This window comes from Anarhichas minor, unplaced genomic scaffold (genome assembly GCF_050575085.1).
Source record: "Anarhichas minor isolate MPS153535 unplaced genomic scaffold, ASM5057508v1 ptg000043l, whole genome shotgun sequence".
Lineage (NCBI taxonomy): Eukaryota > Metazoa > Chordata > Actinopteri > Perciformes > Anarhichadidae > Anarhichas > Anarhichas minor.
The window spans coordinates 1,228,396-1,245,437 of NW_027466489.1; the positions used below are offsets into that span (position 1 = coordinate 1,228,396).

A 17,042-nucleotide genomic window follows, 5' to 3' on the forward strand; every position below is an offset into this window, starting at 1 on the left:
AAGATGAAACAATACTAGATAGAGAGGTATCGCGTTCTCGAGAAAGGAAAACCTTTAACCATAATGCCTCTCGCCAGCCCGGAACCATAAATACATTTAAAAGAAAAGAGGTCTTGGTAGTGGACCCCACTGATGAACACACAACAATACAAAAAACATGTTCCGTGATCACTTTAATTATGCACACCCAATTAAATTGACCAAATACAGATGATTTCTTGACCAAGACAATAGCCTACTGGTGACATGGTTTACACACACACACAAACATAACCCACCCCCCCATCATGAAGAGTTCAAACAGGTGCTCTCATTAAGCCTTGGTGGGTCCAACCACTTGGGATGTCTGCTGGGTCTGTTGTAGTTGCTGGATCTTCACGTTCATGACTTCAATCACCGCTGTAAGAAAGAACACAATGTGTCGAGTAAATAAGTGTGTTACAGAGTGCTGCATGGAGGACGTATTTTTGTAAGTATTCTTTCCTAACACCCACTGCTCCCATCATTAGTCACATGTCTACTTCCATTACTGGTACAATTAGTGCTTTCATGATCAGTCCATTATATCCATTGCTGCTGTTATTAGTAATCATTTTACTATAATTTCTACTATTATTACTGCTACTAATGCTGTTACTGTTCTCATTATACGTATCATTTCTGTCATATGGATTGACTATGTTGTAATTTTATCATGTTCATTTTGTCCACATTACATATATTGAACTTTCTGGCAGAAGGATCCCTCCTTCGTTGCTCTCCCTGAGGTTTCTTCCTTTTCCCCCCCCTTTTTTTTTTGAAGGGGGTCCTTATCCGATGCGAGAGTCCAAGGACAGAGGATGTCATATGTTGTACAGATTGTAAAGCCCTCTGAGGGAAAATTGGGCCTTACAAATCAAATTGAATTGAAAAAGCGAATAGGATTTTTCAATTGAATGCAATCAGTAAAAGTAAAAAGTTAACATTAGGCTATAAACAAACTACACCATTAGAGATGCACTGATACCAGTAGCTGATACTGTGCTCATTTACTTGTAAAACTACTCTGATACAACTGTACCCGATACTTCTACAGCAACTTGACGTTGACCTTTTGTCAGTTGAGCCAAATTATAGAATATTTTCCACTCAAAGCTCATTTGTTTGTTGTTGTTTTTTATCATGTTTTGTTGGAGCATGTATATTAGTAAAATCATTTTAGTTTTACTCTAAAATATTATCTGTGGTATATTAATAACTTTTAAAGTGAAAACTCTTTCTACATTTTAGTGAATATAACTTTGTAATAATTTAATTTGCAAAATAACTAGTATTTCATTATTTTAAAATGTGTTTTGGACTTGCCTTGTGATACACATTAGATTAGTTAAAACATAAAGGGACTTGTAGCATCAACATTTCTGGCTTTGAATTGGAAAAATGTGAAAAAATAATGAGGAATCAGATATCTATTTAAGAAAGTAGCTTACCTTGTTTCATGGCGTGTTTTTCCTGAAGCGCTGGCTGAATTTTCTCGATCTGCTTTGTGAGGAACTCTATTTTACGTTTGAAGAAAGCCTTCGAGTCTTCCACATTCTACAGAGACAGAGTATAAATTACATTTAGGGTAAGAATGTTTTACATTACATTGTAAATTACATAATTTATTACATTACTTATGGATTTTCAAATGCAAATATATTTGCCTTTTCAACATAGTATCCTGTCCCCACATCCACGAATACATTTTCCACGTCGTTTAACGTTCCAGGGACGTACATCTGAGAAAACGAACTGTCAAGGGAAAGTACGCACGTCTCCAGAGACACAGAACTTCATTTAGACACACAACACAAAACAGCACAACATGAGCCCCCGAGAGGAAGGATACAGAGCTGGTGAGTGGCACGAGCAACTCTTTTCCTGTATGACAGAGGAGAGGAAGAATTAACACATAATCAGCTTCAGAGGCTTTCATTAACATGACGACATTACGCTTTGGGGAAAACGAATGCATATTCAAGGCACATCATTTTGTGCAACACACTGGTGTGCAGTGAGCCCTTTCAAAAGCTTGGTGGGGCACCAAGTCAGAGCAAAGTATTCTACTCACCTTTGTTGTTTTTATTCAGGACGTTCATACTATCTTTGGCTTCAACATATTTCGTCTGGACAACTTTGAGTTGACCTATTGAAGACGTCAGGAACTCGATCTCCTGCAAAACATGAAAATGAGCAAAACAACCGTTAACAGTCAAAGCGACCACACCTGGAACTCTTCTGACTCCATCAAGAACGTAACGTTAGTCGACAACTGAAACCCACTGATTTACAATAAGAACAAAAAAATAAGCACACATTTCAAAGTATAATTCACTCCTGTCGAAATGCGTGAAACGATGACAGACATATAATACTAACATGCTAACTGCATATTTAAGTACCGTTAGCTTCAGATGTGCTAGCTAGCTAGCTGCCTTACCCTGTCATTTCCATTCAGATTATCGCCCTCATAACGTTGATATCGAACAGTCACAATATATTCATACTTTACTTTTTATTACTGACTTACCTGATCTAGTTGGGTTTTCAGTCCCTCTAATTGAGGCAGGGAGAGGTCTGCGAGATTCACCGCCATGTTGGAAGCGCGATGCTAACTGACCTTTAGTGATCGTTTCCGGGTGATGGAGATGGGCGGTCATTAGTTTGAAACACCGCCCCCTGTGGACAGGTTACGAAATGCACCGTCTTCTTTCACGGAAACGGTTCCTGACTTGCTCACCAATCATGTTTCAACTTAAATGCGATCAAACTGTTCATAAACTATGCGTTTTTCTCGCTCTAGTGCATATCACACGTATACAATATAAATACAGACCATGTTACACGTTCAGGGTTCACAATATAAAGTCATTTGAACACATTGTCACGATACGTAAAATGACAAAACTCACTTGTTTTTTTTAATGTATCATTACCACAATCAATCGAATAAAAACTTGATAAGTTAATTCAACTACTATGTCGGTCATTTCATTTTTAAACTGGTAGGCCTACCTAAACTTAAATGCAAATTCAGTTATATCCTTCACTGTGCAAAGGCACAGACACCCTGCGAACTGGTATTATTTAATATGACCCCAAATAATATAATTTAAATTCAGAAGATCGAAATGCAATTTCAAGTTACCCAAAGTCACGTTCACTTTAAATTTCAATAAATGTGAAAGTGCCAATTGTTTTATATATAGTTTTTTGCTTCATTTTATACATTCAACTAAATCCTTTAACATGATCATACATGGATAGTGGTAGCCCTGATGTAACTCAGTATTTGTGCTCTAGGGCCCCTGAAAGCACCCTCAAAATTACACCCGACACGTATGAGCTCTTGATCAAATGCCTGTGGAACTAAATCGAGAAAATTATGCATCCATTAAGAATCTCATAGCTACAGCTTTGAGCTACAATAAAATTACAATATTTCAAGAAATATAAACAAGTGTTGTAAGAACAAGCTCCATATGTTGTGTAAGATCTAACTTGTTCCCACAGTAAATCGATTTTATCCAAATGATAGTAACTTATATCCATAGAAGCTTATATTCATACTCATATTTCTTGTTTGCAGAAGATATTGTAAATATATTTTTTCAGGCTTTCCCCAACTCTTCACATAAATGTGACTAATTACAAATTAATTCCCACAAATCAGACACAGACTGTATTCAAGAGCACATTTATTCAGAAATTGTTCAATCAACACATTTAATGAGCATTCAAACACTTAAAAATTAGCAAAATTTAAAATCATTCACAATATAAAAAAACATTGGTTTAAAAATGGAAGCATTAGTTTAAATAAAAGAACATACAGTACTTTAATATTGCCAAAACTTGCAAAACAAAGTTTAGCTGGAAGAGTTTTGGTCTACCAGCTCATCTACTGCAGGTGAACTGGTAAGCCATAGACCACAGGTGCCGCTCCGATCAGGTGTTTCATGTGTGTGACCTGACGGGATTGCCCCATATAATCCAGGAGGGAAGCTCCAGAGCCAGCAGATAACCAGGACTCCAACAAGACTTTGGTGAAGCGATCAATATCCCGATCTGTGACATCCCACAGGTTTCCCAAAAAAAGGGGGCTAAGGACAAAAAAAAAAAAACAAGACATCGAAATGTATTCATAGGACACATTTAACAGATCATTATTCAACAGCTAGTGAAGACATATCTCACCAGCCTGCTGTGAGGTAGTTGAGGACGATGCCTTGGCCTTCCTGATCTCCGCGCACTGCCAGAGCTGCACTACTGCAACCAAAGATCAGAGAAGCTGCTCTCATCTGCCGCTTCAGGACCGATTTACCGTCGAAGAATCGTGCGCCTGCACCATGACCCACGTAACTAAAGAAGGACATGGACAGAGACGATATAAAGTCAGACTGGTTATCAAATCAAAGGGCTCAATATAAAACAAACATTGTATAAATAAAATATTAAAACTGAACTAATTTGTGTTGTGTTAGTTATCCTCTTACAATTACTTCACAATATTTATTTGAACACTTTCTCTGTGGGACTTTTATCAGAGTTTGAACAGAAAACGATCCTTTACAGTGATTCAGCTAAAATATAATTTCATGAGATTAATCAAACTCAATCAAACGTCAAAAAAAAAAAAAATAGTGAAAAAATGTCTGGAGTCCAACATTACATCTTCAAGTTGTTTGTTTCAACAGTCGAAAACCTAAAAATCAACTTACCATCACAACATCGCAAATTTGAATAATCAAAGAATTGTTTTAAACTCTAATCTGCTCAAAGAGTGATTTTGAAGAACTTTTATAACGCAATATCTTGCAGTATTATTTCCTCTCCCCATCAGGATACTTAAGATCACAAACTCACATGTATAGATCCTTGGTAGCAACAGCTTCTTCCAGCTGACTCGAGTCAGGAGCAACTCCACACACACCGGCCCAATCCAGTTTACTTTAATGAGAATGGCAAAGTAGTAAATGGGAAGAAAACAGACTGGGGACAGGAAGACTTGCATACAAGTGTTGGTCTCACCTGCTAAACCATTCCTTGAATTGTCCTTGAGAGTTTCTTAAATTGGCATCAGGGTCCACCACATAAAACACCTGCCTTGCATCCACACCTTGCTTCAGGATGGACTGAGAGTCGGTCTAAAAGGGAAGATTGAAAAAACAATATCCGTAATTACCACTACATCTTCACCACAGGCCCTATTGGCACAGTTATGGAGCTTAATCGTACCTCTTTCTGAATGCTCAGTCCAATTACAGAGTGCAGAGAAGGCATCCGGCTGACGGAGTGAGACAGTAAGATGGAGGTGCTCTCCCACGGCAGCTTCTGAAGGTACTGCAAAAGAAACAGGAGAGGATACCTCTACATTTTAGCATCATCCTACCTCACTGAGAACATATCGCACGAGTGCTTTTGGAGGTCTTTTCTCTCTTTCTACAAATCAGGCTATAGGAAAATGCAGTATTTCTTAGAGATGATGAAACCAACCTTGTCCAGGATGAGAACCACATGACCGCGGGGCTCCTCTCTGCAAGCGAGCCGGGACACGGCTGTTTGGAGAAGCTGGTCACACTTGGTGTCCCACTGCGGAGAGACTCCCAGAGCAAATCTCTTCAGGTCTTCTTGGGAGAGCACAGGAGAGGCCGACAGCACCGCCTGAAACACAGAAGTTTAAACGTGTGAGTGGTTGCGGTTCCTTTTCCAACAGAAACCAAGGTCCATGGATCTAAAAAAAAACAAAAAAAAGGCCAAACACAACACGCACCTTCAACATTTCCTCACTGACTGTCACTCCCTTTGCAGACAAAGACTTGCAGAGGTGCTGTGCCTGTTTGGAGAGCTCAGGATCCAATGAAGGGGGTAAGAGAAAGCTCCACCAGCACCCCAGCAAGTCCTCCATCCCCTTCAACAGTCGCTGAAAGAAAGAGCAGGTTGATTAGACAAAAAAATGTGGTTGTTTTCTTCGTCTACATGTCTGAGTGGAAGTGTATAACTTTAAGTGAAACTGCGTAAATGATGCAGGCATTGTGAAGTCCCCTGAGACTCCCCAGCAGCACCCTCGCTCTTCTCCACTTACCCCAACTCGAGAGTCGAGCGCCCCGCGGCCCTCCCACCACTTGGCTTTCTCAGACACAGAGCTCACAAGCTTCTGCTCCACCTGAATACTATCCATCTCCTGAACCAGCCAACTGATGGAATGCTGCACAACACACAGAGACAGAAGACAAAGTTAGAAGTCATTTTTTTCTCATTGAAGCAGAAAAAGCAGTTGCAATACAACGAAAGCTGCGGTAAATATTTCCCCTTTGGGCTACTTGATAAAAAGATGTGAGTGTGAGCACGGCAGGATTTTAAAGTCACTTGTGTCACCATATTGCAAAGCAGTTACAATATACTTGTCTGGTTTCAGATTGTGATTAGTAATGTACCGTCCTCACCTGTTGTTTAGAGGTAGGGGTGTGGACAGTGACGGGTGCAGATCCCTTCTCGAGACGGGACAGTATGATGCTGTCACCCATCTCCCCGGGTTTTACTCCGAGCACAGACATCACACACACAGTGACCCCTGTAAAGGAGAGAGCGATGCACAGAATGAAAAGGATAATAGTACACGAGCGTAATGCAGTTCAAATTCTGCTCATTTTAACAAGCATGAAAGCAACCAGTAATCTGAATTAAATCAGGTTATGGAGAAGATAAAAAGGCTCCACTTAGCTGCAGTAGCTAAAGGAATGACATACTATCAGTTTGACAAACTCACAATAAAAACTTGCTCGTAGATTAAAATCCACAGAATCATCAGTTTCTAAAAATAAAACACATTTTGATGGAATCAAACATGAATGTACCCTTTAGCTACAGAGATCAAGACAGTATTTCATATTTTACCTGCGGGAAGCAGTTGAATTAGTTGGAGAAAATCCTGACAGTGGTTCTTGGGGAACGTAGCGGAGTCAGCAGTTGGGAAGGAGAAGATGTTCTCCAACCGCGACAACCTCTGTTCAGTGGAGATCTTGGACTCGTTTGGACTGAGCTCGTCTAGACTCAGAGCGTCCATCTTGTCTGCTAACTCACTGGACACCTTTCTCAGCTTCCTGTTCCAATGGCGACACAAAGCAACTTGACTTAAACCATTTGTAATATTGTCACGGTGAAAGAATGTTGAGCCTTGAACTGTCAGATGTCAAAACTATACACTATACACACACAAGACATATGCTTACTTGAGACAACTGGCCAAGTGCCTGATCGTGTGATGACGATTTGTGATGCCCAAGGAGTGGGCATGCAGCATAGCTGTAGTCACGGGGTCCTGCTGTCCTCTGGTCAAGGCCAGAAGAGCACAGAGGGTCGGGTAGATGGTGGGGGAGGGGAAGTGCTGGAGGGCCAACCAAGCTGAGCGGAGCAGCAACTCGACATCCTCCAGGGAAAGATTGTCTGAGAGGAGAAAGAGAAAAATGACAGACACAACTGGATGAAGAGCCAAGAAGGTTAAAGAGCTACTCAGACTTTAACAGTGTTTACTTCAGGTATTACATCCCTTATTTCAAGATGCTTTCTAGATTTTAATGTTTCCCTCCTCTCATACACACATATTTCAGAGACTGCCAGTCTCACACCAATGAAAGGACACATTATACCATAAAGACACAGAGTCATAATGCAGTAGTGTAAAGCCTCACCTGGCCTGGTGTATGACTGAGGGAGGTGTGTTAGTGGACCGTCTCTCAGGTGACCTCTGCTCCTTAGTTCAGACAAGTCGTCTCTCTCCAAATCACAATACATATCCCTCCGCAAAACCTCAAAATCTATGTAGAGAGACAAGAAAGAGATGAGAGCTCTGGCTCTATATCAACATTTTGTTGATGCAGTGATGATGACCATTGAGTTTCAAATCATTAACAGTGAGCTGGGAAGGCTGGGAAGTCATCACTAAATGCACAAACAAAACCTATTTTGCACAAATGCCAGGTAATTAAGTTCCATGTTTACTAATTAATGGAGAGTTTCACAAACAAAATACACACCGATATCTTTACTTGAAGCAGAGCGGTCTTCAGCCTCTTCAGAGTCAGATGTCCTGAGCTGCTCAATGCTGATGTTCAGAACTCGATTAGTTTCCTCCTCAATGGTCCTCATCTTGTCTGGCTCCTCCACTGAATCGGCCTCCGTCTTGGACAGTTCCCTCCTACTTCTTCCTCTTCTGGTTGAGGCGGCCTGACAGACCAAAGACTCCTCATCCTCAGAACTCACCCGGGGCATTGCAGTGGTCTTCTTACCCCGGGCCGGCCTCTTGGCTGGGACCTTCTCTGCAGGTGGATCTGGGGCTGTTTTACAGTTCTGTGCAGCTCTTCTTGTGGTTGTTCGCTTTTTAGGGACATCGGTTTTTTCTTCGGGCTCTGCCGGGGGGTTGGCTTCCGTGTCACTCTCGTCGCTAAACTCGATCTGTATTGAAATATAAGAAATACTTTTTTTTTTTCCATAAAGAAAAATAAAAACACAAAAAGATGTATTTTTTTTTAGATGCTTACCACGAAACGGGACTTCTTTGTGCGTCTGGGGGCAGCAGGCACAGGTTGGGCTTTGGCTTGAACTGGCGACAACTCTTCATACACATGAAACTGGAGCTTAGAGGCGGTCCTCGGGGCTTTCTGCACTGAGGCGGGGGCTTTCAGCTTTTGAATCGGAGTGCAGGCCAACGTAGGTACCAGTGTGTTAAAGTCAAAAGAGTCACGCTCCCTACTCGATGGCTCGGGCTTTACCATTACTGGCGTCATGGGCACAAGTCCCTTTCCTTTGGTTGACGAGCTCGTCACTTGAATCCTGGGCTTGACAAGCTTGACCTTCTTTGTTTTGTCAAGAACATCTAGGTCTCGATTTGGCTCTTTAGGCTTCTTAAGCGAGGACGGGGGAGGCACCGCTTTCTGCGCCGATTTCAGCATTTTATCCTCGTTTGGTGCATTCCAAGTCCAAGCATTAGAGAAGAGCTCCTCTGGGCTGCAGCCCTTTTTCGCAGCCAAGGCAACCAATGACACGATGGCTTTGGTTGCCATTAGGCCGGCTCTCACAGGTCTTAGCACAGGAGAAGGTGTGGAATCAACAAAGGCCAAGCCAGCTTCCAGTACTTTCCATATACCACAGACCTTGCTGAGCCTTGGTTCCAGCGCCGACAGGGCCATGTGAAGGTAGACACGGCCCACCACGTCCTCCATCAGGGAGGGCTTAGAGGGACTTTTGCCAGGGCCACAGGGAGGCAAGAGTTTAGCCAATTTTGCCCCAAGTTTGGCAACAACACTCTTACAGCGAGCTAATGTTGCCGTCTGAAGTTTCAAACTGACTTTGGCTTCATTGGGATCTAGCTGCAGCACCAGATCGGCCTGTGCGGCTGCCCAGCGAGCAGTGGCACGGCCCAGACAGGGCTCCGAGCAGCAGGGGCAGTGGCAGTCGCGTTCATGCGCCAGCGAGGAGAGCCAGCGGCGAGGCTGTGCTTTTAAAGGCGGGGAGCTGGCCACATCCCTCACTACGGGTTCTTTGCCAATCCACCTGATGCTCAGGATGCCCTTAAGGTCATCCTCCAAGGCAGGAAGGGGCACCTGAGGTTTCTGTGCCGGGCGACCTTTCCTTGGTTTGATTTTCACTTCAGCCTTCTGCACCTGATCAGAAGAATCTGAGAATAAGAAAAACAGAACGAGGAAAGAGACGAGCTTTAAATTAGACAATAGTCATAACATACGTAAAACAAAAAACGGCAACAACTTATTTTTTAAATACTACAACACAACTGTATCAAATCACAACACAATTTTACTTAAATATCCAGCCTCATTTGAACAGGAGCTTTGTATTTAACACACCTGTACAGAGTTCCAGGAGGTTTCGGACTTTGTCTAAATCAAGTCTACTTTCCTCCCTCTCCCCCTGCATCAGCTCCAACTCAGCTTTCATCACCAGCAGCTCAGCACATCTAAAACAACGACAAGAGCAAAGAAAAGAGCGACTTCCATTAAAAAAAAAAAAAAAAAAAAAAAAAAAAAAAGCACGAGTTTGTAATGTGACCACATTAGCTCCGATGTATTGTGCTGTAAATCTGTACTGTGATGCATGATAAGCACAGCATTACTTAATATGTACTAATGGATCAAATTCATATAGTTATACTGATTTTAATTACTGTAATTATACTGTAATAAGACAAAATATTAAAAACACTTTAAAATACAGTATAACGCAAACAAAGTAAATCCTATTAGAGTTGAATCAGTTCCTCTAAAAAAACATATCTATAATAAGAGTCTTATAATTGGGATTTATTACAGGGCTGTTGTATTAGATTGCAGTGGACTGTACAGGGGGGGGGGGGTTATGACTGACTAACATTTAGTATTATTCTAATCAATACGCTAGAGAACTATACTGTATAGATTCTATTTTAACAGTTTAAAGTGACCGCAGTAAAAACTTCAGGTCCAATTAATGGGCTCAAACACCACATCAAGCTAAACAGCACACAACAAATAAGAGGAGAAACAAGCTGTGAGCTGCCGGTGAGTTTTAGCATTGTACCATGCAGAGAGAAAATATTTAAGATCGGCCAGCACACACTGATAATATCAGGGCACAAGCCATCGTTTGGACACGGCTTCACTATTTACATGTTAACCCTCGAGCGTGCACATGTACGTACTGGCTGAGTGCTTGCAGCTTGATGGCCAGCTTGAGGGCTTCTAGACATTGGAGCCTGGCGTCATTGACGGCTCCACAGCTGCTCCTCACAGCCACAACCTTCATAGAGCAGTTCAGAAGCTCTGCGAGCAGCTGCCACTTTAGCACCAAGTTATCTCCTGCTCATAGATCAAGGGCGAGAGGGAGAGAATCATGGCAGACGGCACTAAAAGAGACATCAATAAAAGGTATTAGAAGCTTTTTCATTCAGTCCGTGTGTGGGACAAACCTACCTTGGTCGATGAAGCGCATGTCTGAGCTGCTGCCGTTAGACCCATATAGGCCCTTCCCCACTAGAGCGACCAGCAGGCTGCAGAGAAGCTTCAGACTTTCATATAGGACAGTGTCCGGGCTATTTAGACCTGAGACACAATCACAAGTCCTTACTTCACTAAAGCTGCAAACCTCCGCTCTCCAGTCTCACAAAGCAAAATGAAAACAGAAATGCTATTCAGTGTGGCAAATGCTTTAGCTAACCATGCTGTGTGATGTGGCTTCTCTGGGCTTGTGGCAGTGCAGCGGTGTCCAAACTCAGATAGGAGCTGCAGGTCTGGAGCATGCGAGCACGCAGCAGGTACCAACTCTTTGACTGCCTCTGCTTGTTCACTTCTTTAAGTACCTCACACAGATAAGGTACTCCACGATCCACCTGAGACATGGCCAACAGGAAAAGGGGCAATTTGATAGAATCACCTATTCCAGCAGAAAAAACAACAACATGCAAGAAATCCTGCTTGCAGACATGTCACTGACCTGTCCTGTGCTGTAGCAGTACTGCGCTTTCAACAGAACGGCCAGCATAGACAGAGAAGAAGGTCCATCAGCAGTCGTAACAGAAGTGAGAAACTTTTCTGCTTGCTCTAGCTGGGCCTTACAAAAAAAAAGCAGCACAATAAACAAAGTGAGGTATAGTATATAAAATGAGATATAGAAGGTTTGCTACAAATACTTATTTCAAAACTGCATTACCAAAGCCAGTTCAGGAGTGCCCATATCCAGCAGGAGGCTGGCTGATTGACAGAGGGAGCTGGCACATCCGTGGGCATCAGCAAGTTGACGTGAAAGTCCAATCGCAAGCTGGTAAGCTTCCAAAGCCTTTAGAGGCTACATAAGAGAGTGATGTGAACAATACTTATAATAACCTGACCACAGAATACATCATAAAATAGCACTTACACATCTACGTCTTTCTTACAGTAAAACTTCTAAATTAAAATATTTGCTTAAGGTTACTTATTTGATAGAAGCTCAATCAATTTGGTGATGGAGAGAGAAACTAAAGAGAGACCCGTCAGAACGCATCGTTACCTTTCCTTTGAGTTTAAAGAGAGCCGCAGTCACAGCGATGGAGCTACAGGTGTGTTTGGGGTTTCTGACAGAAGGCGGGCCGTGTCTCTGGAGAAGAGCGGACCACTCCTCGAGTGCTCTTTCCAGAGGCTTGCACAACTCTTACAGGAAATAAAAAAAACAATGTCTTTTATTCTCAAGGCAGCAAGTTGATTAGTCCCACCAATAGCTTGGCAGAGATGTGTTCAGAATAGCAGAACATGGGACAAGTATAAGCATCATGTCATGCGTCTACAGTCGGCTGATTGGTGATATGAAAAAGGCTCTTACTGTTCTCTGCAGCCAGGTTAAAATGCAAGCCTTCATAGACCAGGATGCTGTCTTGTGTCTTCTGCTTGTCTTCATAATCAAAATCATTGGTTTCTATTTGATTGGCCACACACCGTGTCTGCTCACGCAACTCTCGCTGTTTTTTGTCCCCGTCAATGGTCTGACCAAAAACAAAACAAGCACCATTAGTTAATCACAAGACACTTGGTCAGTGTGTTAAACTAAGACTTAAATCCAGAAGATAGTTGATTACAGGTTATAATAGAGCTAACCTCCTGAAGGTTCTTCTCGAGAGTGCAGATATAGAGCCAAAGTAAAGCATGGGCCTTGTCATCCTTCAGTCTGTCAGCGTTCTCTGGAGTCTCGGGTTCTTCTTCAAGTAGCCGTAAAGCTTCGTGGGTAAAATCAACTGCTGTGCTGTACGGTTACAAATGAACATAATAAAGATGGAGACAGTCCAGCTGCAAAAACCTTTGCCCTGACCACACAAAGAACAGTGTATCTGTAAATGACAAGGAGCACCACTCGTTAGAAATAATGTAAATAAAAGCTCCTACCAGTCCGTCTGTTCACTGAAATCCTGGTAACACACAACTTGGGCCATTTCACAGAGGTAGACGGCACGCAGATGGGTGTGGGAGCTGTCCTCGTGGCAGATGTCCAACAGATCACACAGTGTGTTGTAACGCTCCTGGGTCGTGTCTCCTGCAAACCCCTTATAGCAACGCAACTCTTCCTCCAACAGGCAAAGCATTACTCGCTCATCTGGGACATCAGGGCCAAAACCGTCACGTAATGTCCTGTTTCAGGAGGGGACAAGTTTCCTTTCCATTAGTAATCCATAAAACACCTTCTCTGAGAAATAAATGTCACAAAAAAAAACAACAAAAAAACAACAACCCCGTATCTGTACCTGAGACGGATGTCCTCCTCCGAGTTACAGGCAGCGTCAGTCTTTGTTTTCACCCACAGGGAGACCGGTTCAGACATATGAGTCGTGATTTTGTCCCCCAGAGCCTTCAGCCACAGGATCACCCAGTCCAGCGCTCGCTCCAGCTGTCCAGCCCGCCTGGACGTCTGCACAGCCAGCATGAAGGGTCGGCTCAACTAGGTAGTCAAAAGCCATGTTAATGATAGAGAAGAGTGTGAAAATAAAAAATGTTCCTCAGGATCATTTGGGTTTGCATCTATCACAACCTATTTAAAATCAGGAGGTGATCTGTATACCGACAACCAAGCCCAGTCAAGACAAAGACATGATTTATACACTACTATAGTATTAAGACAATGTGTATGTGTAGAATACAACAAATAAAAAACACACTTGAAGGACTTACCCTATCGACAGACAGCGAGACGGGGACATTCTTGCACAGATCCCTGCAGAGAATCTCAACGAGTGTGAAGGCCTGGTCGTAGAGACGCCGGTTGAAAAATCCACAAGCCAAGTTGCTCACAGCAATCACTGCAAGACACAAGGTAATCTTAAAATGCCATTCAATAGAACAATAAAATACTGTCTATATAGTGCAATTTAAGTAAGCATTTCAGAACCACTCACAAGACCCCACATGTTAATAATCTAGAATGTAATAATTACCTGCTTTGACGAGAAGGTTTTCACCAGACAGTTTACGCAGTTCAGTCATCATCTGTCCAGATGTGGCTTGGCAGTAGAGCAGCACCCTGTCCAGTGTGTCACTGTTCTCCAGCTGGGAACAAAATCACAATAAGTACTAAAACCTGAAGCACAATTAGAACGGCAGCAACAAGTTCTAACTGTGTGACTCATTGGTCTTATTTTCAGTTTTGGTGCCATCATCAACACCGTGAAATTGGATACTACAGAAGCAGCCTCACCTGTGAGGCGAGCATGCTCTCGTAAGCAAACACGAAGCCTTGGTAAATACTGAAGCAAAGCGCCTGTTGCAGTCTGCTGCACTCAGCCTGGCATGTTGAACTCTGTAGATGAAGCAAATCACAGGTTTGTAATCTGTATAAGTTTTCCTCAAGAAAAACCCAACAGTGCTCTAATTTTACAGAATGATTCCCCTACTTTGTTTCTAGCACACACACACACACACAAAACTAAAATAACTAATTGTCCTGTCAGTAGCTATACTCACCTTCTTTAGCGTCTTTACTATCCGCTCTTGGTGCTCCTCACAAAAAGAAAACCAAGCCAGGAGCACAGGTCCACTTATTCCCTTGCTGTGGTCACTTTCGACAGCCCACACCACAAGTCCACAACCTTCCAGGACTGCATGCGCTTCTCTGTCCCCCAGGTCGGCTGAAAGAGACCTCAAGGCCCTGGCACACTCCGTCAAAGCCTGGCCACTCTCCCCGCCAGCCTTCATCGTAGAATGAATCTTGACTGCCCATCTGCAGAGTACCATGGCTGTACAGCGACAGTTAGCACGGTCTCCGACCTTGCTCTCAATGTCCCTCAGGAAGGTGAAAGCCATGTCATAGTGACCAGCCTTACAAAGTGCCTTCACTATTATTAGCACCATTTCAAAAAGCGTATATAGACCTGATGTCTCAGGAGACTGCTTGGACCCTTGACCACCAGTCCAGCATCTGTTGAAAAGTGTGTGCATTTCCTGGAGAAGAAAAGAAGCATCGTCCTTGGTCACCGCTTCACAGCTACTCTCAAAGTCAGCGATGGCATTCTCCGTATATACGGGTGCTTTGGAGAGAGAGGGGGTTACACTTTCTGTGTCCAACAACAGAAGGAAGCTCAGAGCTTGTATCTGGCAGTGGAGTTTGTCACGGGGATTGAGGATTTTCTTGTCTTTGGTAGCAGATAGTCCATTCCAGAGCACGGAGAAGCAGCTCCGCACAAGGACACAGTAGTCCTCACCCTACGGACCATATAGAAGTGGAAACCTTGTTAACAAGGCGATCATTCAGTGCAGATGTGGAACACACAACGCATGTAAATTAACTGAAATAGAAGGTGATGCATACCTGTTGGGCTGGGGTAAGCCTGCTGTAAAGCAACCCAGCTACATGGCTACATAGCCTGTGAGCTTCTAGGGTGCTTAGCTTCTTGACAATATGGAAAATTATCTTTTCCATGTATAGTGTACTGCTCTTAGCGACGAGTGCTGCAGAAACGTCATAGCCCTGAAGGGAAAGCTCCACCAGCTGCACCAACTGACGGACATGGTCAAAGCTAGGTGATCCAACTCCAAGTTGATGGTTACAGGCCCTGATGACCCTGTCACACAGTGTGCGACCCTGGAGGCCCGACCGACTCTTCACATAATTCTACAAAACATATGTACAAAAGAAAAAGACATTACAAAATGCATTATATTCTCAAAAACACAATTTTAACACAGCAAATGGAACTTGCCGCATCCAAACGGTCATTTAAATGATTGTAGTTATATATTACGGTATATGTTTTATTGCTGCCTTAATGTCGTTTAAAATCCTGTGCTTTAAACACGTTATCTTGTAGAAAACGTTATTAGGAATACGAGAGGTTCATCTTATACAAACGATGATTACGCTAACCTGTAGCTCTTGACGTAAAAGCTCCGTCTCGTCCACAGAAGAAGTCCGCTTGACGTACTCGTCCACTTTCAGACACTTCATGTCTGCAGCTGTAGAAAACACGTTATTAAAGTAGAAAGTTTAGTGTCAAACGTCGGTTGAGCGAGGAGCGTAGCTTAGCTAACGTTAGCGTCAACCACAACATGAAGCCGTTCGACTAACATTAACGTCTGCTAGCTTCAAAGAGACAACATACAGCGACTTACTTCAAGCAGGAGACCTAAATGGCAACACTTTTATATTCACAGCAGAGAAAAAGCAGACGTTTTCTCCATAACGACACAATTAAGCAGCGGTAAGGTTGCTGCAAAAGTTGCGTAAGTTTAAAGATTCAAATCCTTAACATTCAAGAAAACTGCACCCCCGCGCACTGTTTTTGAAAGGTGTTTGCTAACCAATCAGACAGCACATCCGCTTTTTACCGGAAGCTCTAGGGCTTATGGGTATCGTAGTTTTATGATCATATATAAAAAAACAGGACGAGAGTAACATACAAGTAGTTTTACAATGAGTTGTAAAACCATGACAAACATAAATATTTTAGTTATTAAGTTGCATTTGCATTCAAACAGGCTACACATCATATCTCCTAGAAACAAGTTACATACCATATATTGTAAACCAATGTAATTCAAATAAATCCGTCGTCCGGCCATGTGACGTACAGGCCGAGACATTCTTCAGATGGATTAAAAACGGGTTTGTACAGAATTATTTGAGTGATTGTTGTATAGTAAGAGTTTAGGATTTGTAACAAAGATTATTGCTTGCACATGGAGGTTTGGAGTTCCACTATATACTCTCCATCATAATAATCCTTATTCATCAAAATCATCTTTATTCTCAGATTGCATAATGAGTCGAGCACTATAAATTATAGTTATACCAGACATTTAAAAAATATAATGTTTAATAACAATGTAGATATAGGTCAACAAAAAGAGTCAACAAAATAAATTGAGAGAATATGTTTATTTTCCAGCAAGACATCATTCTAAAAGGGGAAGCCAAAGTCAAAATAAATATGTTAATGTCCTTGTGTGGACATTTAGATTTTGAATAGATGCTTTTTGTTGATAAAAACAAATTACATCTGATTCATTATTGTA

The 17,042-nt window shown here is 42.4% G+C and overlaps 2 protein-coding genes across 2 annotated transcripts; both read right to left on the minus strand.

Moving 5' to 3' along the window:
- Window positions 1–156: 156 nt before the first annotated feature.
- On the minus strand, window positions 157–2,661 carry pfdn5 (prefoldin 5). Its single transcript, XM_076110848.1, has 6 exons — window positions 2,552–2,661; window positions 2,093–2,195; window positions 1,871–1,902; window positions 1,686–1,760; window positions 1,470–1,575; window positions 157–399 (listed from the first exon to the last, which is right to left on the minus strand). Exons 1-6 carry the CDS (start codon window positions 2,615–2,617, stop codon window positions 314–316), a joined length of 468 nt encoding a protein of 155 aa, XP_075966963.1. The 5' UTR covers window positions 2,618–2,661; the 3' UTR covers window positions 157–313.
- A 141-nt stretch (window positions 2,662–2,802) lies between these two features.
- On the minus strand, window positions 2,803–15,975 carry espl1 (extra spindle pole bodies like 1, separase). Its single transcript, XM_076110846.1, has 31 exons — window positions 15,895–15,975; window positions 15,340–15,642; window positions 14,496–15,233; window positions 14,230–14,331; window positions 13,970–14,081; window positions 13,707–13,834; window positions 13,283–13,476; window positions 12,927–13,169; window positions 12,642–12,786; window positions 12,370–12,529; window positions 12,061–12,200; window positions 11,722–11,856; window positions 11,506–11,622; window positions 11,230–11,401; window positions 10,986–11,114; window positions 10,715–10,871; window positions 9,885–9,994; window positions 8,562–9,697; window positions 8,058–8,475; window positions 7,713–7,838; window positions 7,254–7,467; window positions 6,919–7,124; window positions 6,468–6,595; window positions 6,107–6,229; window positions 5,795–5,944; window positions 5,518–5,685; window positions 5,260–5,364; window positions 5,053–5,168; window positions 4,888–4,971; window positions 4,219–4,383; window positions 2,803–4,124 (listed from the first exon to the last, which is right to left on the minus strand). Exons 1-31 carry the CDS (start codon window positions 15,973–15,975, stop codon window positions 3,923–3,925), a joined length of 6,507 nt encoding a protein of 2,168 aa, XP_075966961.1. The 3' UTR covers window positions 2,803–3,922.
- Window positions 15,976–17,042: the final 1,067 nt, after the last annotated feature.